General features: G+C 37.7%; 1 protein-coding gene across 1 annotated transcript; it reads left to right on the plus strand.

Annotated features, from left to right (window-relative positions):
• The first annotated feature begins 836 nt into the window (after positions 1-836).
• On the plus strand, positions 837-27,496 carry LOC122084160. Its single transcript, XM_042652242.1, has 7 exons — positions 837-1,319; positions 1,540-1,628; positions 1,790-1,928; positions 22,942-23,040; positions 23,148-23,270; positions 25,097-25,359; positions 27,030-27,496. Exons 1-7 carry the CDS (start codon positions 1,172-1,174, stop codon positions 27,138-27,140), a joined length of 972 nt encoding a protein of 323 aa, XP_042508176.1. The 5' UTR covers positions 837-1,171; the 3' UTR covers positions 27,141-27,496.
• Positions 27,497-27,761: the final 265 nt, after the last annotated feature.

A 27,761-nucleotide genomic window follows, 5' to 3' on the forward strand; every position in this document is an offset into this window, starting at 1 on the left:
AAATTGGAAAAAAAAAAAAAAAACTAAATTTGAATTAGGGTTGTCAATCGATCATGTTGGGCTAGTTTTAGTAGGGTCTAATCGGGCTTGCTCATTGTAGCACCTCGCACCGTGATCGCCCTGTTTAAGTAACTAGGCCTCATATGCTAGGCATGTGCATATTTATAAACACCCCGGTCAGAGGCAAGGATCAAACAAGCAATGTGCTAGCAATCAAACCAAAACTCAATAAGGGTGCCAATGGTAAGCCAACTTGACCATAGGGAAAGAGTGGTTGGTTGTGTATTGGTCCTTAATCTGATTACCAATAATCGAGCGAAACGTGCCTTAAATTGGCTAATCTAATTGGGCTTTAAATTGTGTTGCGCTACGTAAAATGGCTCTAATCGTGCTAGGTACAAGTTCTAATCATGCTAGTAATCGATAGGGTGCTTGTCGGGTTGCATCCTTGCATAGAGAATGACCAATTATAATGAGCCGAACTCTAACCTAACATTTTTGTTAATCGAATAGGTCAGTCCAGAGTCTCCAGACTTTAAACTGTTAGGTTCGATCCAGCATGATAGGCCGGACTTGAAATTGACACCCCTAATTTGAACAATTCTTTTCGACCCTAAAAAAATTTGAATAGTTCCATTAACATAATCTCATTATGTGGATAATTTTGTAATTTTCTTTTTAAAATAATTTTGTAACTCGAAATCCAGTTTTAGTAAAGTTAATCTCATTAATTTACCTCTTATCAAGAAAAAAAACGTATTTACCAAAAAAAAAAAAAAAAAAATTGGAAATCTGATCAATTTCCCTTGATTTTTCTCTGTTCAGGCTAATCAAACCATTCGCAACACCAAATCCAAAGCGCATGTTCGCACGAATCTCCATACAAAGATAACGATTTTGATGGAATACCGAAGTGTCGCTGCCTTTCTAGATCCGATGAGATGGGAAGCACACGTTTAAATACAGCCAATGTAGACATAAGAGGTTTTTTTATAGAACTATTTGCCGTGGGTACGATTCGTCCCCCTCTCTTTGTTCTTCCACCTAACAGATCTCTTCTTTTGGAAGCAAACCAAAGTTGATGGAAGCAGAACGGGAACGAGAGTTATATAAAGAAGATATGATGGGATGAAGGAAGCCCTAGTGGAAGAAGAAGACCCAGAAGAGAGAAATGGCGAGGGGAGAAAGCAGAGGGAAGTGGTGTTCTTACAAACGAACCACTGTAGTCATCTGCTCCATCAACATCGTCGCTGCGTTTTACATTCTGCACTTTCTCTACAACTCCCTCCACATCTATTCCAACAATGCCGATTCCTACGGTTAGTCAGATGGTTAGGTTTCACCAAAAGGTTCCCATATTGCGTTTTCCCCTTTTAACCTATATTTCTCCTTTTCTGGGTTTAATTTGGCTCTTCTTGAAGAACCAATTGGCTACTTTTGGGTTGTGGGAACAGTTTGATTCCTCCAATTTTTTTATTTATTTCTGTTATCCTTCTTTGTCCTTTGCTATTTCGATGATAGAGCTTTGTCTTTTTGCAGGTGGTATATTCACTCAAGATCAGATTAAGAGAATGGAAGAATCGATTCGGGTTCGAAAGGAATCAGAACCCATAGAACTTGTTAGATTGGTGAGCTCCATTTTGTTTTTTCCTCTCTTTGTTTGGAAAATTTTATTCATTTTATTTTTATTTTTTGTAAATCCCTTTGTCTGGAGGACTGAGGAGTTGTGGACTTTGAGTTATTGTGTCAATAGGATTTTATTTTGTTCTATTTTTTCTGTTTGTAAAAGGTGACGGAAATACAGAAGGAATTTTCCAGACAACAAAAAGCACCAGAACTGTCTCGGCATGTGAATCAGCTAATAAATAAGGAGATTCGAGAGAAGTTGAAAGGGCTCAACGCTAACGCAAATGTGAGTGAACAGCGAGGTGGGTGTGCTTGGTTTTTATGCAATTTCGCCTGCACTTGGGTCATTGTTTCTCTTTGTACGGAAATGTGGTTTGACTGCTTTAGAGTTCATCAAAAAATTGAATTGTAAAGTGAACTGGTCATGTCTCTATGTTGAATGCTTTGTTGTTTACAAGGATAATTGCTGTGTTTGGTCAGATTGGCCTTAGCATCATTTCAGGCTTCTAGTTAATAGCTAATCTATGAGAATCATTATTTCTATTCATCTGATGGATCAATGCCCAAATGGAAATTAGACAAATGGTTCCTCTGCCATAATTGTGCTTAAGCATCACAATGTCAAATAGATTATTTGACCTTTATGGGGTGCATGCTTGTGTTTCCCTTAGGAAAAGGTGGTGTCTCTTGGGCCAGCATGTGATGCATTGAGGCATAAAATTATGAAATGGAACTTATCTTCAGTACGAAAATTAAAAAAGCACAATTGTTGCTTTTAAATGTATTACAAAATCTTAACTCTTGTATTTTGATTTCGTGGATCTTATGGCATCAAAAGTGACAATTGAGAGTCATAGAAGACTCTGCTATATCATTTCAAAAAGCTGTAAGATAAAATGATAAATATGCTTGAATTAGATTCCTTTATTTAAAAGAGCAATTTTTCAGCATGAATTAGCAAGTTCAAGTTCAGCTTTGATGGTTGCAGTCTATGGAGATTTGAGAGGTGTTTCTGCATGACAAATAGGCTACTGAATAATTTATATATCAGAATTTATGTAAACACGCATTTGATCTGATATTATGTTGTTTTGTATGGTGCTTCAATTAAGTGAAACTTAGTCAACCATGATTTCCCAGTACAAATCCCACTTGAAACAGAGATTAGCTAGGCTTTGTATATTCAGGTTGAGATACCCCATGTTCAACCAACACACGTCTAGATTTGGACTGAAATTTCAACTTTAATGGGTGATGTAATAACTTTAAGATTTGAACCCTGTGAAACATAGTTGTCACGAGGCCCAGGCAGCCAAGGCGCTGGAGGAGACCGCCTAAGCGCTTAGGTGACAATGTTCCTGCCTAGGCATTCTCTAGGTGCCCTAGTAATTTTTAACAGCCCATTAAGCTAGTAAACTACACATACATGAGTATAGTAACAGCCCATTATAGAAATATCAAACACAATCAATATATGCTAACAGCCTTTGGTCTGGCATGTCTAGAGTTCGAGTCCCCCTCCTCTTTTTCCCCCTGGCCGCCCTTCCTTGAGTTGGGACACCTCCAGTTAGCCTTTGGGCTGTCATCCTAGTTGGCCCATGGCCCTTGAATAGGAATTGTCTCCCCCCCCCCCCAAAAAAAAAAAAAAAGTATAGTTTCTTAATTTGAATTCAAGAATGAAAAGGGTAAATCAAGATCATTCCAGCATTCTCAACATGACCTTATATCATAAGTAAAACTAGTGAGAATGCAAATTACAGAATGGAAAATAAACTAATAAAGTTTGAAAACACTTTCAGAATTCAGACTTCAGCCTATTAAACATTTGATTACAAGAAAGAATCAAAGTATGATACATTGTATCTGATTTCTATATATGTTCTGAAGAAAACATCTCATTTCCATGTCTTCTTTCCACACTCTAGTTTCAATTAAAAAAAAAAAAAAAAGAAAAAGAAAAAAGAACAGATCATATTATGAAATTGGTGACTACCATTGAGAAACAGAACTGACTTAAATGTCTGATATCCCTTTTTAACCCCCTTGTATGATTCTCAACCAACTTCACAAGTCATGATTATTCAGATTCATGGATTATCTATCTGATTATAACCTAACTTTTATTTTCATTTTAACCTCTCTTTTTATTTTAACTTTTCCTATATTTTGATCCTATATTTTGATTCATTGCTGGGAAACCATAATTTCCTATAGATGACCTAACTCTTAATTTTCATTTTAACCTCTCTTTTTTATATTATTTTCCAACTTTTTGATTGATATCTTGGAAACCACAATTTTCTATTGGTTTCACACAAATAAGTAATTTGTTGCTTTCTTCACGTAATTTCTGGAATCAGCACAGGGAACTGTTGAGTAATATAGAATATTAAACAAAAAGAAAAGGTCCATTTTTTGGGGAGCCATGTCTGGGAAGACATTAATCTTAATATTAAATGCAAACAACTGTTAAATGGAGTAGTGGACAACAGATGATCAAACAGGAATAAGAACAAGAAACGTCAGTAGAAAAGAGAGAGAACTTCCTGTTCAGAAACCGGAGGAAGAAACAAAAACTTATAAAATAACTTACCTGAAAGGGTGCCGTTGCTGGAACGGGAAATGTGCCTCCGGTAAGGGGACTGTGCCACTTAGGGTTTCAGACTTCAGTTTTCTCTTTCCAATGGCATGAACAGAGCCATGGAGGAGAGCAACCGATGAGAAGGAAATCAAACTCGATTCAGGTTATGGTCCTTGATTTTGTTTTTTAACATATTCATTCCATGCTTCTCACCTCAATTAGAACATGTACATAGACCAATAGAAATGTTAGAAATAGAACCAGTTTATGAACAAAGAAAAAGAAAATAATGTAACACAATAAGATGTCCTCCCAAACCTAAAAAGGACAAATGCGCTGATTCATACGTCTAGGCGACTCTTAGTGTTACAAGGTGTGTGCCTTTTCCGATCCATAATGGCATTAGACAGCCCAGCACCCTGTCGAGCGCCTGGACCCCTAGGAGATGCCTTCACTGCTATGCTATGAAAACCAATACCTTGTATGCAATTCAGGACAAATAGAGCAGAATGAGCAACCCAGTCACGAGGCTTCTGCGATTGCAGGGTCTGGGAGGGGAAAATGATGCAGCCTTACCTCTTGCTTTGCAGGAGAGGCTGTTTCCAAGTTTTGAACCTTTGACCAACATGTTGCAATAGTGCAACTTAACCGTTGAGCCACAGGCTCGCCATTGCAAGTAGAGCATAATGATTCATAAAAATACTACGGCAATGTAATGTGTTCAGGCAGTAATGAGGCACAGTTGGGTACGCAATGCTATCTGAAAATCCAGATTATGAATCTTGGATGCAGGCAGGCCTAAGGATCAAATCTGTGATCATATATCAAATAAAGGAAGTAACAATGTAAGGGAAGAAATCAGATTGATGGAAAGGGAGGAAAAAGAGATGAGATCGATCTACTTGGGAGGAAGAAGAGAGAAGAAGAAAACATAAGTGCTGCAATGGTTTGAAAACCTCCGGGTAGGATCATTATGGGCCAACTCGGATACTACACAACTCAATAATAAGTGGATGGCATTCTGTAATTTAATCAAGTTCAAAGATAACAAGAGAAAGGAACTAGTTATGTGTTGTACATGGATGGAGGTGGATTTATAAATCGGAGGTAATTCTGGAATTAAAAAAAAAGGATAGAACTAGAGCTTGTGATAAAAGGAGAGATATTTTGGGAAGCAGGGAAAAATGGTGTTGAATAAAAAAAAGAAGACACAAGGTCTTCTTTCTTCAGTATCTTGTGATAAGAGAACCAGTTTCTAGAGGCTCCAAATCTTGAGACAATTTGTAAACAGGTTCGTAATAGTTTATTGAATCTGAATGATAAGCACTCAAAATAGAGGTGAGGAAATAATAAACAATTGCTGCAAGCGCCACCTGGTCGTGGTTGCAGACTTGGGTTTGGTTGCTGGTAGGAAACTCACATCAGAGAAGCTCTTTGGGACTGGAAGTTCTAGGGGCTAAATCTGATGCAGGAGCACTTTCTTGGACCAGTCCAAACCTGTTAGGGAACCTAGACTGAGAACTGGGTACAAATTTGGGTCTTTGGTCTAGTAGAATATTTAGGATTTTATTAATTGTGTTTTTGGGATTCTTTGTAATTTTAATTATCTCCCCCCCCCCCCGCCCTTTTGAGTTTTAATTAGAGTTAGAGTTGTAGGAGATAGGCTAGTTAGTTTTGGATTCTATTTAGTTTTAAAGTTTGAATAGGAGTTTTATTCCCTTATATTTTTTATCTATATATTGGTACCCAACGATAACATAGACAAATTTTGGAATGAAAAGTTTTTGAGTTGAGACCATTGGCTGCCAAGAGTTGTGCATCCCTCTCTGTTCTCCTCTGATCTTCTTTCTCTGGTTTCAGGTGTAGTTGATCCACACCCTTACCTTTATTCACCTTCCTTTCCTCGTGTTACGTCTCTCGCTCTTTCAAGCTAATTCCTTTCACTATCAGTGCCCTGTTCTGGTACTAGTTCTAGGCAAGGTTCAAGAACTCGTTTCGTCACCAAGATACATATATTTCTCCAAAATGGAGTACTTTTTCCAATATGTTTTGCTGGCCATTTTGGGCGGCTAATGGCTGAAGTGGCAGAACTTAGCGAAATGTGCAGAATGAAATGACCGTGATGGCCGAAATTTCAACAAAATAGGGCCCTTTTTTTTTTTTTTTTTTCTTTTCAAAATGAGCAAAATTTCAAAACGAAATGACCGAAATATGACCGAGATGACTGAAATTAAGTACTTTTGTGTTTCGTACGGTATTTCATTTCGGTTAAAAAAAATTCTGAGATTTTGGCAAGATATTGCCGAGTTTTATCTGAGATGTCTCTCTGGGTATGCTAAGAGAGACATAGATCTCTCTCTCTCAGGTCTTCTCCCCTATCAGCCTCAATCTTTGCGGCTTTAATACTTGCCTTAGGGCAATATTATCTGTGAAACCTGAGCCCTAAATCTGGCTGTGTTAATGAACAGAAGAATCACTTCAAATCAGGTTCTCTTCCCTCTGCCATTCTCAGATTCAGATGTTAACTTACCATTATTTGTTAGTCAGTTTGGGGCCTTTGGGCTCTTGTTATAACGATCTAGCCCCTTGCCCATGGTATGATATTGTTTGCTTTGGCCCAAAGGTTGGGCAAGACACAAGAGGTGTTGAGGGGGCATGGTTTTTAGTCCCACATCGGCTAGGGAGGAAGATCCTGAGCTATTGATAAAAGGGTAAGTCTAATTACTATGGTATGACGTGTTTTGAAGTCGTTAGGCTCACGGGCCAAAGCGGACAATATCATGTCAGGGGTAAGGGGCTGAGTTGTTACACTGTCAACTGGGATTAAGAGATTCATGAGTTGCCATCTCTCATTGAAAATCCTTGGTTGAATGGTGATCACTTGGGGGGACACCATTCATCTTTCTTATAACTAGTTTACGACTAAGTTCCAAGTCGTTCAAAGGTTGATGATGATATTTCCTCTTATTTACATTTAAGACCTTACATATTATTACCGTTTTACAAAACTTGAGGGAAAGCTTTCTCAAAACCGAGGTGGAATTGCTATAGGAGCAGCAGCTTGGACCAGCTCAAACCGCGAACTGGGTTCAAATTTGGGTCTTTGGTCTTGTAGGATATTTTAGGATTTTATTAATTTCTATTTTCTTGGGATTCTATGTTATTTTTAATTTTCTTTTCATGTTCTTATTAGAGTTAGAGTCTAGGAGATTGGCGAGTTAGTTTTGGATTCTATTTTGGTCATCCCCTGTTTAAAATTCTAGGTTGAATGGTGGTCACTTGGGGGGACACCATTGATCTGTCTTAGAACTCATTTCCTGCTGAGTTCTGAATCGGTCTTTAGATTGAAGATGATGTTTCCCTTTATTTACATTTAAGACCTTGCTTCTTGTTACTGCTTTAACACCCTTCCTCTTATGATCTTTTTATGTTTTATCCCCTCTTAAAATTTTTTCAGAGAAACCCTTTACTTAAATTGCTGTTTCTCGTTGATTGAATGGACATATTGGGAGGCATTGCAGAGGCTAAGAAAGTGTTTATGGAGGCCAAGGATTAAAGTATCGGTATCGGTCGTCGTATCGGTCTGCTACATTTAAGATACGTATCGGAGGGTATCATATCATATCGAAGATACACTAAGATGTGCTAAAGATCAAGGATTAAAGGATTGGTATCGGTCGGTTAAATTTAAAATATGTATCGGAGGTTATTGTATTGGTGGTGTCGGAGATATTTTAAACCATGATGGAGGCTATGGATTTGGGGAAAGGAATGAGGAGGGAGTCTCAGTCTTGGAATTTGTAGTAGCTTATGATTTATCCATTATGGACAATTTTTTCGAAAAGAGAGTGGAGCATTTAGTTTCTTAAAAAAGTGGACATCATACCAACCAAATAGATTTCTTCCTATCAAGAAGGTTTTTCATAATGCTTTGTAAGGTTATTCTTGGGGCGAGACTAACCACTCAACAAAGAATGGTGGTCCTAGACATATGCATCACTACGAAGAAGCATTAGATAAGAGAGTAATTTGCCCTAAAATAAGGTCGTGGAGATTAAAAGGAGAGTCCTTGAGTTCATTTACTGATGAAGTGGTCAAACAAAGAAAGTGGGTCTTTGAGGGTGACATGAATATGATGTGGGATGAAATGATGGCCTATATTAAGAAAGTTGCGAAAGACTTGGTGGTGGGATGATGAGGTCCAAGCAGCCATAAGATTAAGAAATGAGTTTTAAAACATAGCAAATGACTAAAGAGGTGGAGGACCTAAAAATATATAAATTTTCCAAAAAAAAAAAAAAAAAGGAAGATTGTGGGGAAATCAAGGGTCAAGAAATATGAAGATATTTATAATAATCTAAACATAAAAGATGTGAAAAAACTATCTATAAGATGGCTAAAATGAGAGAAAGGAAGAGTAGAGATTTTGACCATGTTAGATGTATTAAATGTGAGGATGGTAGAGAATTGTTAAGAGATGTGGATATTGAGGACAGATGGGAAGAGTGATTCCGTGATCTATTTGATGGATACTTGTTGAGAAATAGGGTGCTAAAAGGGTACATCACTTATCTTAACACCACGTATCATCGATATATACACAAAATTAGAATGTCTGAAGTAAAGAAGCTTTAAGAAAGATGAAAGTAGACAAGGCACCAAGCCCTGACGGGGTTCCTATTGAATTGTGGAAGAGTGTAGGGATATGTGGTTTATCTTATTAGCTGACCAAGCTATTTTATGAGATTACGATACAAAAAAAAATGCCAAATGAATGGAGAAGAAGCATTATGATGACGATTTACAAGAATAAAGGTGATATTCAGAGTTGCAATAGCTATAGAGGCATAAAATTAATGGATCATACGATGAAGTCATGGGAGAGGGTTATTGAAACACACTTGAGAAAGGAAACTATTATTTCTGAAAACCAATTTGGTTTTACGTTTGCAAGATCCACGACAGAAGCTATTTTACTTAGGAAACTCGTGGAGAGATTTAGAGATTGCAGGAAGGATCTTTCATATGGTCTTTACGACCTTGAAAAAGCTTATGACAGAGTACTAAGGAAGTTAATCTAGCAAGTAATAGGGAAGAGAAAAGTGTTCTAAATAAATATATGGACATAATTAAAGATATGTATGATGGTGTGCTGACTAGTGTTAGAACTGTGGGATGTCAAAGTAGTGAATTCCCAATTACAATTGGGTTACATCAAGGATCAACTTTGAGCCCTTATTTGTTTGCAAGTATCATGGACAATTTAACTAGAGACATTCAAGATGAGGTGCCTTGGTGTGTGCTTTTTACTGATGATATTGTTTTGGTGGATGAGATTAAAGCTGGGATTAACGCCAAGGTGGAACCATGGAGATCAACCTTGGAATCAAAAGGTCTGAAGATAAGTAGAACTAAGACAAAATATATGGTGTGTTACTTTAGGCACACGAGGATGGATAGTGAGGTGGTGAGTATTGGTGAGAAGGGGATCCATTAGAGTGAGTATTTTAGATGTTTGTGATCAATTGTAAATAAAAAAGTGACATGTTGACATCACCAACAAGATGAAAATAGGGTGGATGAAGTGGAGAGGGGCTTTTGGAGTGTTGTGTGATAGACGTATCTCTTTAAATCTTAAAGGAAAATTTTATAAGATTGTCATTTTTCCATCTATGATGTATGATGTGGGATGCTGGGCAATTAAGAATTGCCATATAAAAAAACTATGTGAAGTGGAGATGAGAATGTTGAGATGGATGTGTTGGAAAACTAGGGAGAGTAAAGTAAGGAATGACCATATTAGAGTTGTGTTGGGAGTAGCACTGATTCATTATAAGCTCAGAGATAGTTGTTTTAGGTGGAATGGCCATGTCCAAGGGAGGCCTCCAGATGCCTTAGTACGGAGGAGTGACTTGATTCAGATTGAGGGAACCAAAAGAGCCAGGGGCAAGCCTAAAATAACCATAGGAGAAGTGGTGAATAAAGACATACTTAGCTTAGGCTCGTATCTTGTATGCCTTTGAATATAACTGATTAGAGAGCAAGGATCCATGTGGCCGACCCCATTTATTTGGAATAAGGCTATGTTGTTGTTTCTAGTTGACTCCCTGATTCTGTTTTTTCTCTCAAGAGGGACCTCAACTCAAGGGCTTACCTGGTGCACGAGACTCCAGCATGTGCGAGGTCTTTTGGGGGGGGGGGAGTGAGAGCTATGCAGCCTTACCCCGAGAACGTTGAGAGGCTGTTTAGACCGCTTGGCCACCAAGTCGCAACATTCGTACCTTTACCGTTGGACCAAGCGCACCCCTTCAAGAGGGGGACCTCAACTGTTCTCCGTTATTATGGAATTGTAATTGGTTCTTTATATTTAACTTTTTATTGCTTTGGTGAGTCCACAGCTAACCTGAATAAGGTTTTGTGTTCCAGGTTCCACATTAAAATTTCCCTAAGTTAAACTGTTAATGCCCAAAGTCTCGGATCAAATGACTAAGTAACCAAAGATGATCAGTTTTTGTCAAACCCAGGTGTAGCGCAGGGAGCAGGAGAAAAAGGAAAACAACAGCAGAATAGGTTAAATAAAGCAGATTAATAAGAAGAATATGAAGATGATAATAAAAGTGAGGAAGTGCCTAGCGCAGTTGGTGATATTATGGTGCGATAAGCCCACGCTCACCAGGAGGCCTTGAGTTCAAGTCTCTTGGCTTGTTATCTTCCCCCTCCCCAATTCCATAGTGTACCCATCTAAAAAAAAAAGTGTAGAAGAATAAAGGTAGAAGAAAGGGTTAGACTGCACCTAAGAGAGAACAAGGGAAAAGCACAAAAAAAGAGAGAAGAAAGCAGAACATGGGAGAGAGAAGATAAAAAAGGAGATGGGAGAACTCGCAGCCACAATAATGCTAATTCAATATCCTATATTCAATCTAATCTCCAATGTAGGGTTATATGCATATCAATAGGTTTATGAAACTCCTAAAACATAGTAACTCTTAAACGAGGAAATTGGAATCAGCTCATACAGGGAAATCCAATATCCTACGTAATATCCAAATAAAATAAAGGATAACATAGTTATCTCAAAATAAAAATAAATCCTAAATATCCTTTAAACCCAAATTTAGACCCATTTCTCGGTTTGGACCTCCAATTGGGTTCGTCTCAGTCTATGGAAATTATGCTGCAGTAACTGCACCAATAAGAGGAGAATAAATCAGGTGCAGGATACCAATCCCATATGCACTGCTCAATACCACCAAAACTCCTAGAAAACTCATATTGTTTTCTAAAATCATCTACAATTGATTGGGGGGGGGGTGTATAAAATTCCTAGATTGACTTATAAAAGGAACTCCTAATCACACACTCAATAAAGTAAAAAAAAACTCAAAACAGAATTCTATCTAGCTATAAGTATTCTAATCTAAATCAAACACTTAACCACTAATCCCGTGTACTAATTTTACCCCACTTTATGGCTTCTAAATTAAGCCCATCACAAAGAACCTTTTAAAATTAAGCCTATTTAGCTGAGATTTTCCCGACTTACTGGCTGTGCCTCTTTCCTGTTACTCTCATTTCTCCTTTTTTTTTTTTTTTGGACCTCAGATTTTCCTATTTTGTTTTGCATGGATCCATGTAGTTGACCCCATTAAATTGGGATAAGGCTGATTTTGTTGCTGTTGTACAAAGAAACCTTAAAAATTAAAAGGCCTAACTTATGATATTACTAACCAAAGATCAATTTCAGCACATTGGACAGCCACCAACACCTTATGGGCCCCCTAAGCTTGCGCATAGGCCTTCATATAGGATTAATTTCTAATGCAAATGCATTAGTTTGTAATGGGTTTAATCTTATATGAAGTGATGGGCATATGTAAATGTGTATGAACTGTTTTTGTTTCTGAATGACCTTTCCAGAAATGAGTACGCTTCGTAACCAATGGTTAATGTTAATTTTGTTCGACTAAGTTAAAAACAATTAAAAAAAAAAAGCTAGTGTTCATATGCAATATGCTCATGGATAACTAGCATGCATCATATTTTGTCTCAATCTCTCACTTACCTCAGCTTATATAGAAGAACCATAGCAACTGAATTCCTTATGCTCTTATTTACATGAGATCACCCATTTGTTTTCTAGAATTGATGTTAGTATAAGTGCTTAATGTGGGAACTCTATTCCTTAATGAGTTGAAAACATATTCATGTTACATTTTAAATTATCTTGGATTTTTTTTTTCTCCTCCTTGCTCTATGCTTAGTGTAGTACTATATTTGAAAGAATCAAAACAGTAGCCAATTGACAAGGATCTATACTCGAAGGATAATTTAGATGCAAATAGTGAAGACTAGGTAATGTAGGACTGATTTGAACAATCAAATTAGACCCAAATAACAGGAACTTGTAGACCAAAGAACAACCAAAACCAGCCCCAAAGTATATCAGAAATCAGACTTCACAAAAACAGTCCAGAAATAATATCGATCTCAAGAATAAGTGCACAGAGAATAAACAAATAGAACAATAGCCTGTAGAACTAACCAGGGGCTGAATAAAAAGTGCTAGCAATCTTCAAGTAAACAGGATATATAATCAGCAGACTAGGAATCAATAGCCATATCAGTAGAAGCACTGATTTCAGAAAATAGAAGGCCGCAGTCCACTAGAAGACAAGAATATGAAGATTTTTGATATCTCCCTAAAAACCACTCAGAAAAATCCCAAACTGAGGTCGATCCTTGGTGAGATAAGGAGGAACCTTTGACCAAAATTTGAAGGCAGACTGAGGCCTGAAATTGCCTTTTCAGTGAAGGCCGATTGGGAACAAATTGCAGAATTTCTTGGCAGTAGAAGGAAATATTAAATACCTGATTGCGGCGGCAGAATTGACTTGGATGCAGAATATAAAAGAGAGAAAAGAAGCACACTAAGATCCTCCTTGCGTCACCTGGATCAGAGACCAAGCCCTTCCTCCTTGATCAAACACAAGGAACAGCCCCAACAGAGTCCAGCGAAAGCAGCAGCCATTTCTTTCAAAATAAAAATCGTGGGCCTTATTATGGTGCCCTTCTTTATTTATAATGATGAGATGTAAGATTACAAAGAATAGAAGTTCAAGCTTCTAAATTTTGGCTGAATAAACTACCAACATTTAGTTACTAAAACTGGAAAATTTTAATCTAGAGAAATTAGAAACTAACTAAGAACAGAAATTAGAAACTAATTTAAGACTGAAAAATAGAAACTAAATAAATGACTAATATCCCCATCAATAGAAACCGTGGGCCATTAGAAGCCGCCCTAGTCGACCCAATCAGTCACTAGGGTCGACCCTGTTCTTCCTTCTTGAGTAGACCTTAAGATTTGCATCACTAGGAGTGAAATAAGACAACTATGGAGGAAAACAAAACAATAACCATGAGGGGGGAAAAACAGTAATTTCCATCCCAAAATTAGGGTAATAAAACACAATCGCTGATTTCAAAAGATTACTTGAATCAATAACGGAAGCAAAACAGTAAAGCTGTATTTGGTAATGTTTCTATTCTAGAAGTTGCTGTTTTCTAGTAGTCCTTGTTGGCAACCTCAGCCACATGGCGGTGATGATGTGGCCGAAAGTGGTGACGTGGTAATGTTCGGTCTCTCCAATGAGATAACAGTGCTACATGGTGTGTATGGAGTTTATTGATTCATCCATGATAGGTGGTGTTGGATTCTAGGTCAAAGCTGGCAAATTTGGCCTCTTTACATTCGGGGGCATTTTCGGCAATGAAAATGATTTGTTTGGAAGATGGTTTCTTTATAAAAAGTTGGGGTGTAATTTATGCTTTCCAATGCACTTGATTTCGTCTAGTTTCGATACCGTGTGAAGAAGTTACGGCATCTGCAGTAAAAATCTGGCTTATATGGCAATCGGGGGCATTTTCGGCATTGAAAATGAATTTTCTGGAAGAAATGTCCTCCATGTAACCTTGCAAAAAAAAAATAATCTTTCCAATGCACTTGGTTTCGTCGTATTTTGATTCCGTATGAGGAAGTTGCAACATCCGAAAGGTTTATGGGCAATATAATCATTTTGCATGGTTGAGTTTGACGATCGGGTCCTTGGAAAAATTGTAGAGCGTCAAGTCGTGGTTCCATCTCTTTTCGCTTTGTCTCGATCCGAAGTCGTATGAAGAAGTTATGTGCGTTTTCGCGAGTTCTATTCGGAAATTCCGAACCCCAAATGATCTCGGTGATGGGAGGTTGTTTTAGAGTTTGAAGTTGAAATTTGGGGGGTTTTGTGCTATTTTGAAGTTTTGAGCTGCTGGGGAGTTCTAGCACTAAAACTTTGAAGAGAGGGGCCTCTATGTAATATAAAGAGGTCAAGAGATCCTCTATTGGATGGTTCAGATGGAGCCACATGGTTGCAAAAACTGGTTAAAGGGTCATTATGAATATGATTTATCTCAAACTAGATGGGTTTGATTAGTGCCACAAAAATGGCGAAATAGAGTCCTTCAATGCCATAGGGCTCAAAATAAAGATTTGATCCCCATCTAAAGGCTGCTGAAGCTTGGACGCTGACAGGGATAGAATAGATTCCATTGTGCGGCTTTTTAATGGTTGGGTGCATCGAGAGTGATAGATCGGCACTACAACGAATCATCAGGAGTTCGGAGTGTGGCGCACACACGTTCACAAGCGCTGCGATGCCAATCCATGAGCTTTGGTTTAAACCAGATCTGATAGATCTAGATCTTAGGGTCACTAAATGTTTCAGCTTTAATTGAAGAAAATCGACAAGACTCCACCTTTTGTGCAGACTCAACCAACTAGCTCGACAACGTTCGGCCTACTGATGCAAGTGCTGACAGCTGCGCCAACAATGATACCAATCGGACAATCGGTAATTAATGTCCGTTATTCAATCCTATGGTTAGGATTAAAAGACCTTTTTTAATCCAGATTAACAGCCTAAATTGCGCCGTTGTTTCCTGCACCGCTAGTGTATGCCACACCTCCCCTACAAAGATTCCAAATGGAGCTTTTTTATTGCTCTAACTTAAATGGTCATATCTCCCTAACCAAAAGGCCAAATGAGTCCATTCAAGTTGTAAACTTTCATAAATTTTGCTCTCTACCTATTAGAAGCAAAAAAAAAAAAAAAAAAAAAAAAAAAAAAATCTGATTTTCAGTGTGCAAGGATGTGGAATTTTGAGAGAACCTCCTCCCCTCCATTGTTGGCCAAGTGTTGAGCTTAAATGCTATGTGAGTATTGTCTTTACTCCATTGAAGGCTGGTTTGTGAGTTTGTTGTGCTCCATTAATGGTGTAGTGATTCCACATTAAGAGAAGTGAGAAAAGAAGAGAGGAGAGCAAGTGAGGGTTGTTGCTTGAAGCTTTGAAGAGCAAGAAGACAAGGGGAGAGAAGGTGTGAGCACTGAGCTTGTCAGTGGACACTTGAAGAGCTAAGTTCACCTTGAGAGGTTAAGTTGGAGGTTCCAGTGGTAAGTAGAAGTTCCTAAATCATTCCAGACATCCGATTATGAGATTCCCTAACTTAGAACCCTAGATTTATTTCATACATGTCTGTGATAATGAATGTTTGCTAGCTATAGTTGTAGATATGTATATATGCTTGGTAGAGCTTGATTGTGAGGCATTGATTATAAGCCCCAAATTGTGTGTATTTATGTACTGGGTGCTAAAAACTGGGAGTGGGAGCTGCAAATCTCAACTGTGGGTTGAGAAAATTGGGTGTGGGTGCAGTTCAAAGTAATGTATTGAGTAGGTACGAAGCCTTTATATGCAGTACTCCAACGACGTTGGATTATTTCCGAACCTCGTAAAATCCCTGTGCTGTGGGTGTGTCCATTGTTTGTACTGTATATCATTGAAGTGCGTGGAATTTGGAATGGATATGTACACTTGGAAGTGCCTATGGGAGGCTGACTGTGCATACAGCTGTGTGCAAACAAGGATATGTACTATATCGGGACAGTTTTAGGGGATCAGAATTGGACTCACTGATTCACCTCCTCTCAGTAACTGCCGTGTTATAATAGAAATGACGTTTCGTGTCAAAACCAGATATTTTTGTGCTTAAAAATTTCACTTGCGACCACCTTCAGAATTTCAAGTGCTTCATTCTTAGAAATATTCAAGTATGAGTAAACGAGAGATTTTGAATACATTTCCGGCATTAAAGATGATGAATACATTTTCTTTAGGTTATAACGTTTCAAAGTATAACCACTTTATTTTGAAACCCAAAAGGAAAAAAAAAAAATAGCACGTTTCTCAGATAATCAAACATTTTCCTTTTTTTTTTTTTTTGGCATCCATTTCGTTTCACTAAAACGAAAAAAGTGAACCACCTACACCAAACGGAAGATTCCGTTTTTATGTTCTTGAAAAATGGAAAAAATGTCAAAATCGTTCTAATAGATGGCTACCAAACGTAGCCTAACTATTTGGACACAAAAAACAATAACTTTTTCTAGATCTTGAGAAGGGAATTCTCCCCCACCACTTATGTCATAGCCCTTGTTTTAAATTTTATTTTTCCAGATTTACCCCTCCTTCAACTTATGCTGATTTATTCTTGCTTACATCTTCTTCCAAGTTTACGCCTCCCCATTATATGTTCAACTCTTTTGTTTCAAGTTGAATTTTTATATTACAGTTCTGCCCCTCCCCTGGAAGTTTCAGCTAATTACCATTCTGCCATTATTCCACACTTCCATATAAGTACTGTTTTTCCCCAAGTCTTTTCTTTGAGTTTCCCTTGCCATTGTGGGTCCATAGTGATTCCGGATAGCAAGCTTGGCCAATGGATATAAATATTTTACTGGAAACCCGTCAATAAATGCAACTGACACAAGAGAAGCTTGATGAGATTCAACGACATTGCACGGACATCAAAGGCCAAGCACACTCTACCTTCAACTATGTGATCTCAGCCGTTAAGCAATAGGTAGACAAACCAGAAGATGAATCACCAATGGTAGAAGATGAGATGGGACCGTTGGAAGTTGAAGATCAACTTGTGGAAAAATTTAAATCGGTTGATCTCTTCAGTGAACCGATCGATTTTATTTTCCCGAGTCACTACTTCACCAATGAACTTCGCGTCGTAGATTTCATAGCATTCGATCATGGTTTTGATGGTGAATTCATACAGGTAAGGATGGATGCTGATTGATTGATGTTGATTCTCCCATTCTACAAAACTTGTGGACAAGTTTTTCTTAACATCGGGGGAATTGATGTAGATATGCACCCATGGAGCAATCCATACCCATCTGGGTATCCAACGAGAGATGAATCGGACCCATATTGAGTCTTTAGCTAGTAGGATATTTTAGGATTTTTATTTTCATGCAATCTTTTAATTTTTGGTAACTTATGTAGTAGATAACTAGTAGGATTTAGTTTCCAATTAATTTGAGTTTCCAAATTAGAGTAGGTTTTCTTTTACTATTTATGCCATGTAACCGATTGGGTAATTAGAGAATAGAATGACGAATTGAGTTTGAATGTTTGAGAGCCTTAGGGTTGTGTGTGTGATTCTCCCCACCCCCTTCTTTATGCGATCTTCACTCCCTCTTCCCTGAAACGCTGAGCATCTCAAAGAATTCTTCCCTACCCCTATCGGCACCCATCAGCAGAATTGATATTTTGCATATCTTAAGATAATGCTATCAGAAAGGGTTCAGATTTGAATCGATCTCCAAATTAGGGTTCTTGAATGCCTGATCAAAATTTGAGTTCGATCGAATGGCTGAATTGCTTAATCTAAAAAAACTTGTGACATCCAACCTTCTAGAAGATTTGAAGTTCAAGGAAAACTTGAAGAACAATATTTACTTGTTGGATGAAGAAGATGTGATGGAGGGCCTGTAGAAAAAGGTAAGAAATCCCTGAGCGAACTCAGAGTTAGAGGGGAGAAGAGAAGAAATTACACAAGGGGGGAAGGAGTCACGCATCGTGCACTATACCCAGCACTAAAACAGTCAATTCAATTCAATTCATTCTCAAATCTGTCTAATTACTTGGGTTATATGCCTTTATATAATAAACTGAAATTAAAACTTGCCTAATAAAATCTAAAATTAAATTAGCTACTCCTAATATGCTTCCTAAATTCTAACTAATGAAATTAGAAACAGAATAAAACTTAAATGGGTAACTCCCTAATTGACTAACATCTACCCAAAATAAAATATTGCATATCTTCCCAAAATTAACTCAATATTTCATAAATAAAGTAACTCCTAAAATATTCTGTTGATCCCAAACATCAAATCAGATCTGGTTCGTCTCGGTTGAGATTGCTCGAAGGGTCAACCCGGTTCAACCTCAATTCTGTATCAACTCCCCCGATCTTGAGTAAAACTCGACCACGAGTTTTATAGAAGGATATGATTAGCACCTCTCGATCAGCATCCACGATCAACGGCTATGACAAGGTAAAGATCCAACATATCTCATGATCAACAATCACGATCTCCTGATGGTCGTCAACAAATGATATAATTTTGATTGGAATCTGATGGTGGGGTTTCACAATTGAAATTGGACGACTTATCAGTTCTTCAAATGCAACCTTGATCGGATCGGTCAATTCATCTTGATCGTCACGTCTAGTGTCAACTGGCTCTTCCACCACTAACTCATCCTCGATCATGCTGCATGCCTTATCACATAAGTGTATAGTACTTTTGGTAAGCTTTTGAAAATTTGATTGAAGTTCTTGGGATTCCGATCGATGTTCCTTCAATCCATCATCAAATTTCTTCTTAAGTTCCTCAATAAGATTAATAAATTCAAGGGGAAATGCCATCGGAGTAAAGGATTTTGTAAGAAATTTGCTTTGGGCTTCACACAAATAAGACAACTTCACTAGGCAAGTGGGGGTAGAACTATAAATATGGAGGTTCACTTCTTCTTCTTCTTCTTCTTTCTTTTTTTTTTTTTTTTTCAAAAAGATGGAAAAATTGTAAATACCCAGAAATTCCTAATACTTGAATAGGTCGGTCAAGGAGAGAGGACACAAGTGGGGATTTAAATTATTGTTCATGGATGGATTTGGAACTCAAAGGAATTAAATGACAAAGTGGCATAAAAGGCCTGTATAGGGGTAATGGGAAAACGAAAATAATAAAAAGAAAAAAAACTCAGAACACATCCCACGATTTTGGTTGTTTTCAACCTCCAGCCAAGAAGTGGGAGGCGGAGAACCAGAAGGGGTTTCGAGTGGGAGAACTCTCTCAATAAGGATTAGATGGGTCTGAAACTTCAGGAGGAGATACCGCACTTATAAAGCTCTTGATTGCAAGCAACCATAAGGTCAGATGATCTAGGACTACTGAAACAGACCTGGCGGTGGAACTTAGGTTCAGGTCTGAAATCTGGTTTTCAGCTCAAGCTGGAAGGAGTTTTCAAGCAAAGTTCCATATGATTCAGGTCGTCCTTGGGGTTTCTTCCTTCGATCACAGCCTTGACCCAAACAGATCACACACAAAGGAGCTCGAAGCACTTCAGTAGGGCTGCAACTATCGCCAGAAACAGGGAATGGGAAAACAAACCAGAAAAGGAGAAGGAAAAGAAGAAGAAGAAGAAGAAGAATAACAGAGATGATGATGAAGAAAAAAATAAAGAAGTAAAGTGAGGGAGAGATTGATATCGCAGGGAAGAAGGGGGCAGGGAGAAAGAGGCTGTTGTGGGAGAGAGTTCAAGGAAGGGTTTTTTATTTTTTTGCTGTTCTCAGTCTATGCAAAACCCTGAACAGAGGATGGGGAAGAAGACAGGGAAGGAAAAGAGAACAAAGGAGAGGATCCTTTGGCTCTGATACCACTTGATGGAGGGCCTGTAGAGAAAGGTAAGAAATCCCTGAGCGAACTCAGAGTTGTAGGGGAGAAGAGAAGAAATTACACAAGGGGGGGGGGGAAGGAGTCACACATCTTGCACCATACCCAGCACTAAAACATTCAATTCATTCTCAAATCTGTTTAATTACTTGGGTTACATGCCTTTTTATAATAAACTGAAATTAAAACTTGCCTAATAAAATCTAAAATTAAATTAGCAACTCCTAATTTGCTTCCTAAATTCTAACTAATGAAATTATAAACAGAAGAAAACTTAAATGGGTAACGCCCTAATTGACTAACATCTACCCAAAATAAAAGATTGCATATCTTCCCAAATTAACTAACTCAATATTTCATAAATATAGTTACTCCTAAAATATTCTATTGATCCCAAAAATCAAATCAGATTTGGTTCGTCTCGGTTGAGATTGCCCGAAGGGTCAACCCAGTTCAACCTCAATTCTGCATCAAGTTGAAAGAATAAAAAAGAAAGAAAAAGGATTCAGATGGGATAGATGTGGGTGGGATGGCTCTCTCATCCTGGGCATCTCACCCACAACTATCTCAGCTGTTGAAGAAATTATTTCTCAGAATTTGGGAGCAACAAGCTGCAAATATCATTCATAAATTCGTTTACAATGTTGTAGCCATTTATAAATTTATATAGAAGACTCAAAATAGACTCAAACACTAAAAAGTAAAGGTCTAACCCAATCCTTAACTAATTAGGAAACCTAAAATGACTAGGAAACTGAAATAACAAAGACAATATATTCAAAACTAAACTAATGACTTAAATCTCGTTTTTCTACTTTCTACCCATATTTAGGCCCATTAAATTGGCCTATTACAAAGAAAACCCATGAGATCAAAGGCCCAACACCTACATAACCCAACCCAAGGCTTATTTCCAACAAAATGAAGCTAAACCCTTTGCCATATCATGGAGAATGGAAACAAAGAGTTTTGTGAATTAAACCAAATAGAAGGCCTAAAGGTACTACCTGATTGTGGTTGTTACTGGATGCAAGGGGCTTTGGAGTCCAAGGAGTTTAGTAGTTTGAATAGGATGCAATTCTTGCTGATCGGCCATCTCTTTTGTATGAGTAAAGCTGTTGGAGTTATGCGTGGACAATTGATGGTGGTACACATACTCGTGAAGAACTTTATTACAACAATGAAGTGTTTTTGTTTTGCGGATTTAAAAAAAAATTGCAGAAACAGGTCCAATTATTTGTCTATTTCTTTTTTATGACACCCAGCTATAGAGGTACCTGTATCAATAGTATTGGGTGCAGGTACTTTGGTGTTCCAAACTCCTAAAATGTACCTGAGGACCCCAAGTTTTTTTGAGTTTAGTAGGTTGATGCATATTTAGATGGAATTCACGTGATATACATTGAAGAAATAAAACTAAAGTATGCAGAACTTTCTGGGCCTAGAAGTTCTTTGATCAGTGGTTGGATCCAGTTGGAGTATGGAGCTGGATGTTGTATAATAAAAGGAGAAAAAATTACACAAAATGAGTGTAAATGAGTCGAGAAGGTTGGGATGGTTTAGTGGCAAGACTGAAAGGCTTGAAAGTTAATGTATTTGAGGCTCCTTAGGAGGAGCACCAATAAAATGTTTGATGAGAGCAAGTTGATCGAGGTTGTTCAGCCAAGGGATCAAAATTTTCTCCGCCTCTCTCTCTCTCTCTCTCTCTCTCTCACACACACACACACACACACACACACACAGGGGACCTCTACATTGAGAGGATCCTGAGTCTCAGCCATGAGCAGTAGAGAGACAGTGACTGAAGATATGGATAGGGTTCCTGCATTAATAGGAAACATAGATAAGAACTCTTCTTCGAGAAATCCAGGATATGGGTATGGGTGTCCCATCTAATATGATGGCAACATGTGGGCGCTACTAGCTTTTAAGGTTTGCATCTCTTTCTGGTGGGGTTATTTCTTTCCTGACCCAATGAAATCTAATTCCAGCGACTTACTGTTGGATTTGTCAGGATGTTATAAACTAATAGAAACTGACAGTAATTGTCAGTGTGTTATGGTTGGGAAGGAGAAAGTCTACTCCAAATATCCCTAGGTTCCAATTTAAGTTAGTATTTTATTGTGTTGGCAAGGTTTCTTTTGGATGGGTTGTGTTGACAAGGTTTGCGAAGCCTGTTAAAGTTTATCAGAGCCAGTTGACATGAATAGGCCCAAAATGACTTGGATGAAGAGGTGAGAAAAGATATGCGTGTTAATGAACTACCAAAGATTGGCTCTTTATAGAGTGGAATTGTAGAACAGATTCTTACAGCTGACACCAACAATTTCAGATAGGTCTTATCAGAGCCAGTTGACATGAATAGGCCCAAAATGACTTGGTTGAAGAGGTGAGAAAAGATGTGTTAATGACCTAACAAAGATTGGCTCTTTATAAAGTGGAATTCTAGAACAGATTCTTACAGCTGACGCTAACAATTTCAGATAAGTTCTGTGGACAGTAATCGAAAATATTTTGTTTGGTTGTCATATTATCTGTTATGTGGAAAATGACCAACGGTTGTCATTGCAAAGTACAAGCTCACCCCTGATACTGTCTAATTGGGGCATGTGATGTTTTGATCAACTTGGGATTAGGCACTTGTTTGACATAGTCCGGAAGCACTTATCAGTATGAAAATGTTAATTACCTTCCTTACTTCCCAAAAGAAGAATATCCATTTATTAGAAAGAAAGAAAGAACCACCATTATTCTGAAACTTTCAACCAGCTGTAGGATACTCATGTTTAAGTTGCAGATGTTGTGCTCTTTTTTGCTTTTCCTTATTTCTCTTACTCATAGTTCTTACAAGTTCATTCGGTAACTGTTTTTGACAAGCAGAAGCAGTGGAGAGCTGGCGCCAGGAAAAACTACAAGAGATCAAACAATTAACACTTGGACAGGCAACCTTGAATTCAACCATTCCAGCCAAAGAAGCCCGTATAGACTTTTTCCTTTGAAAGGACGTGCTTCTTTGCATTTTTGTTTATTGTGTACTAGAAATTGATCATCCTGTTGTTTGGTATACTGTGAGATCTTCTCTGCAGAGAAGCTTTTAAGAGCTCTGGAATCTGATTGGACTGTGCTACTTGAAAAAATTGGCCTTTGGATGCCCGCTGAAATCGTCCACAAGGAACATCATGATAAACCTGAGGGAGAGCTAGAACTTGGTAAAGGATCGTTTCTTATGCTGTTTAAACTTTGTTTGATCTCTGTCTCTAATTTTTTGTCCTTCACTCCAATTGTGGAAAGCATGGATATGCTTTTGGTCTTTGTGTTACCATCATGAAGCTTTGCAGAATGGATGATTGTCTCCGGCATGTGATAGGTTTCTAATAGCCTAGGTGACTAGGATCAGAAACTTAATTGAAAACCAGAATCTCAGTGAAGGAGACAGAGAACAAGATTCTAAAAAAAATTAAATAACTTGAAATCAATGGCTTACATATGGTTAAAAAATTGGTCATAGTAGATTAAAGAACAAAATATCGAAACCTAAAGTTAATCCAGTGGTCTGATTCAAAGTTACAGAAGAATCCTATTTGGGGTCGGACTTTCCAAATCCAAGACTGATTGCAGTAATTGGGTGACTTCAGGGCAGCAAGTAGATGTAATCAAATTAGTCCACAGAAATAGGAAACCTCAGAATTAATATTAGAATGATAATCTTAGTACTGAAGTAAAACAGAATTCAACAACTGCAACCGGATGTTAGGTAAGAAAACCTGAGAAATAAAAAATCTTTGTAGTGATAGGACTCTAATGTTCTGAGTAGATTTAAAATTTGAAACCGTAGATAGGTTCAGAATAGGGTCTGATTGTGATAAAATGAAGTCACAACTGGATTCTTAGCAGTATTAAGTAAAAAACAGGGGTTTCCAGCAGGAAAAATATGGCAATGTTTGGTTGCAAGGGAAATTCAAAGGGAAGGGCAGTGAAATTTTATAACTTAAAAAATAAACTTTTGTAATCATTACCCCCATGTGACTATATCACAAACTCCAAATCATTCCATGTTTGGTTATTAAATTTCACTTTACTTTGCATCCAAAGCACTTTGCTATAAAATGTAATATAACAAATTACATGTAAAATGCATCATTACTAAATATGATAAGAAATTTAAGTTGTTTATACAATCACATGGGGTAATTATCACAGAAGTTTCATTTTTTAAGTTAGAAAGTTTCACTTCCCTTCCCTTTAATTCCCCTTGCAACCAAATGGGGCCAAGGTGTGACTGAGCAAAATGGAGTTACTGGTCTGGTCTGGTTGATGGAGTAAACAGTGAAGAAGATGATTAGAAGAATGGATAAGTAGAATTAAAATATGGACCAAGCATCCTACCTGGAACTAGGCTGACATCCCATGGACCATCCTTAGCATCCCACCAAGGGTTTTGCATCCCACCGCAGAGCATTCTGAATCCCACAGAACATAGAGGCAGCAAAAGCAAATTTTATTCAATACCAAAATCATATAGAGCTCTATGGCTCTTACATCAATATATAGAAACTAAAATTGTATTTACAATAGGAAAGGTAAGTGTACTTGAAATAGGAAACTCTATCTATAATAAGAATAGATGTAAAGTCCATCTTAAATAGTTAGAATAGGTATCCATATAATTAAAACACTATCCAAATTATGAATTGGAGTTCGATTCAGGCAAGACACTTATCCCATCTTTGACAACCAAAGATACCATTTACTTAATGTAATAAAATATCTCAAAGTAACCTAATAAATTAAATCCTGTATTCCCACTTCTTACTCATAATTTAGGCCCATTAAAGTAGCCTATTACAAAGAAAACTCTCTGTACTATCTATCTATCTATATATCTTAACCCACGACTTATTCCACTAAAATAAGCACAATTCTATGTTTTGTCTGCGTCAGCATGCTTTGTACTTGATATGGTTTTTGGCATCTTTACACTCATCTATTATGATATTGAACATATATCTACTTCGACTCTTCTTTCTTTCTTCAGAGGATCAAATTATACCTGGCCGGGCAATTCCATCTGAATGCCATGCCGAGATTCATACAGATTATGGTGGGGCTGCTGTCAGGTGGGGTCTTACCTACCATCAGGAAAGTGCCGCTGACTGCTGCCAGGCCTGTTTGGATCAGGCTAAAAATTCAAAGCCAGATGAAATGAAATGCAATATATGGGTTTATTGCCCTTCTGAGACAGGGTGCTATTCGCCAGATATTTATGAACACAAGCATCAGGAATGCTGGCTAAAACATGTAAGGCTTGGGTTTATTATTTCATTTTTTTTTTTTTTTTTTTTAAAGGCTTGTCTTTATTATTTCATTTTTTTTTATTTCTTGCTAGGAAGAAAAAAAGAAAAAAGAGAGATGAAACCCTCTTGGAGAAGATGTTTGACTTTTATAGCCATCAGAATTCGATTGGCTAGTCTTGGTCTATTCTTATATCTTGCCAAGTTGCAGTGCATGCTTATTGCTCTATTTATTTTCTAGACATTGATAATGATTGATTTCATTGTTTTGTATGATTTGCAATAGTGTAGCGAAGTTTTTCAATGCTACGAGCATGGATAAAGAGTCATCAACCTCGTTATGTTCTTATTAAAAAAAAAAAAGAACCTTATGATGTTCTTTATCTGGATTTTGTATTTGAATTTCTGTTTATGCATCTCCATGAGCAGCATTCTTAAGCAGTGTTGTCAGGGGACCTAGGTGGGTGTCTAGGTAGTACCTACCTAAACTTGGGTGAGAGTCTACCCAGGCCATCACGTAGAATCAGGTACTAGTTTGGCAATGTTACTCTCTAGGATGGCAGTTGAATGGAATTTTCTGTCTAGGGGTCTCCCACCCTCACCTGCTTTTTGTAGAATACGTTGAGTAGAAATTATTTTAAATAGCCTGTTCTGAGTTGTTTTTCTCCTCCAGGGGGTATTCCTGCGTATGAGTAGAGTACTGGATTAGAGACTGTAATTCACTACCTTATCTCCAAGTTTCTAAGAGGAATCTTGCTGATTTCTCACTAGCATTTGAATGTGGCAACATTCAGTTATGGAGCCACTAAAACCGTTAGGTTCTCACAGCACCCAGGACCTAGACTGTTATAGTTCACACGCCAAAGGTTTGCATCCGCAATTGGACATTCCTATCGGATATGTTATTAGTGTCTCCAAGGTATCCACAGACTATCTTTATAGGGTTCTATCCCAGTGCATGAGTGTTGTCCTAATATTACATCACAATAATTACCATCTAGGGCTCTAAACAGACCAGATACTGGCCCTTTACTGTTATACCCATATTTGGTCTGTTTAACTAATCGGATATCCAATATCCCATTAAAATATCCAGTGGATATGAAAAGCGACGTCCAAATTCAAATCCATTCTTATCTCCAGCTATGGATCTGGTATTCAGATATTTGGTTAAAATTGCCCATGTTTTAATCCTCTTACCTACTATTGTTACACCCGTTTTTTCTTATTTACTCTTCATTTTGAAATCTTTCCCATAAATGCCTCTCTTGTTATGCGCAATGCTTTTATATAAAACCTTAGATCACAATTTCATATAGTTATAACCGATATCCGATGTTATGAATAGGATATGCTATTAATGCATCCAATCTTCATCTGATATGATATTAGTGTATCAGTATCCTGATAAACATCCATATCTGGATAAACGGGCCGGATCTGAATACAGATCTAGATAATATCCGATTCATTTGCCGCTCTAATACCATCTATAATATGTTGTAAATAAACCTATTTTATGTTCTAAGTTATTTTATCTTGTGCTGTCTATGATCTCTCATGAATAAGCCTTTCATATGTTTTAAGCCATTTCCTCTAATTATGGATTCCTATTGTCTTGGCGTTTCCCTTCAGATTTACGCTAATCGATTGTCCTTTTCTCATTGTTAAATACAGGCAGAAAAACCTCCATTGAACTTCAAAGACAAGTACCCTGAATCTTATAGAGATGCTCACCCAACTGCACCAGTGATCGTTCCTTGGGTCTCAGGTGTTATTAGTACATGAGAAGGTTTTGCATCGGGAGGTTGGCTAGAGGGATGGTCACAAATCCATCTCTCATGTAAACTACAAATACTCACTCTTGAGGTCAGCTCTAAACTCGAGCTAAACTTCCCCGTGGAGGTATTTTGTAGGCTTAAGTTAATGTTTATTTATCATAGTCATTTTTTTTTCTTTTTGTAACATAGGTTCTGGTCTAGGGGCTGATACCTTTTAAGTTCATAGTATCACCCTTTGGGGAGTTTTGAGTAGTGAAACCTACTGCAGCTCATTGATGGATGTAATTAGTGATATTTGATTCATTGTAATGTGGATATTATGATTTATTGGGATTGATATTTCTATTTCCTGAATTCCCATAAGCCAGTGTTTTGCTCTAGGGCTAGCTACACTTCGAAGGTTTCATTGTTCAACAAATTAACTACATGTAAAATTTACTGAAACAGATTAGCAATACTATTCCCACCCCCCACCCCCACCCCCACCCCTGTATTTACTTGAACACTCGTGGGTTTTGAATGGACGGCCACCTCATCACTATTTGGTGGTTGGGGCAGGTGGTGCGGTGGAAATTTTTGCAGCCTACTTCAGCATTTGTGTCTGTGAAACCCCAGTAGCATCCTTTCA

The sequence above is a fragment of the Macadamia integrifolia genome, chromosome 7 (genome assembly GCF_013358625.1).
Source record: "Macadamia integrifolia cultivar HAES 741 chromosome 7, SCU_Mint_v3, whole genome shotgun sequence".
NCBI lineage: Eukaryota > Viridiplantae > Streptophyta > Magnoliopsida > Proteales > Proteaceae > Macadamia > Macadamia integrifolia.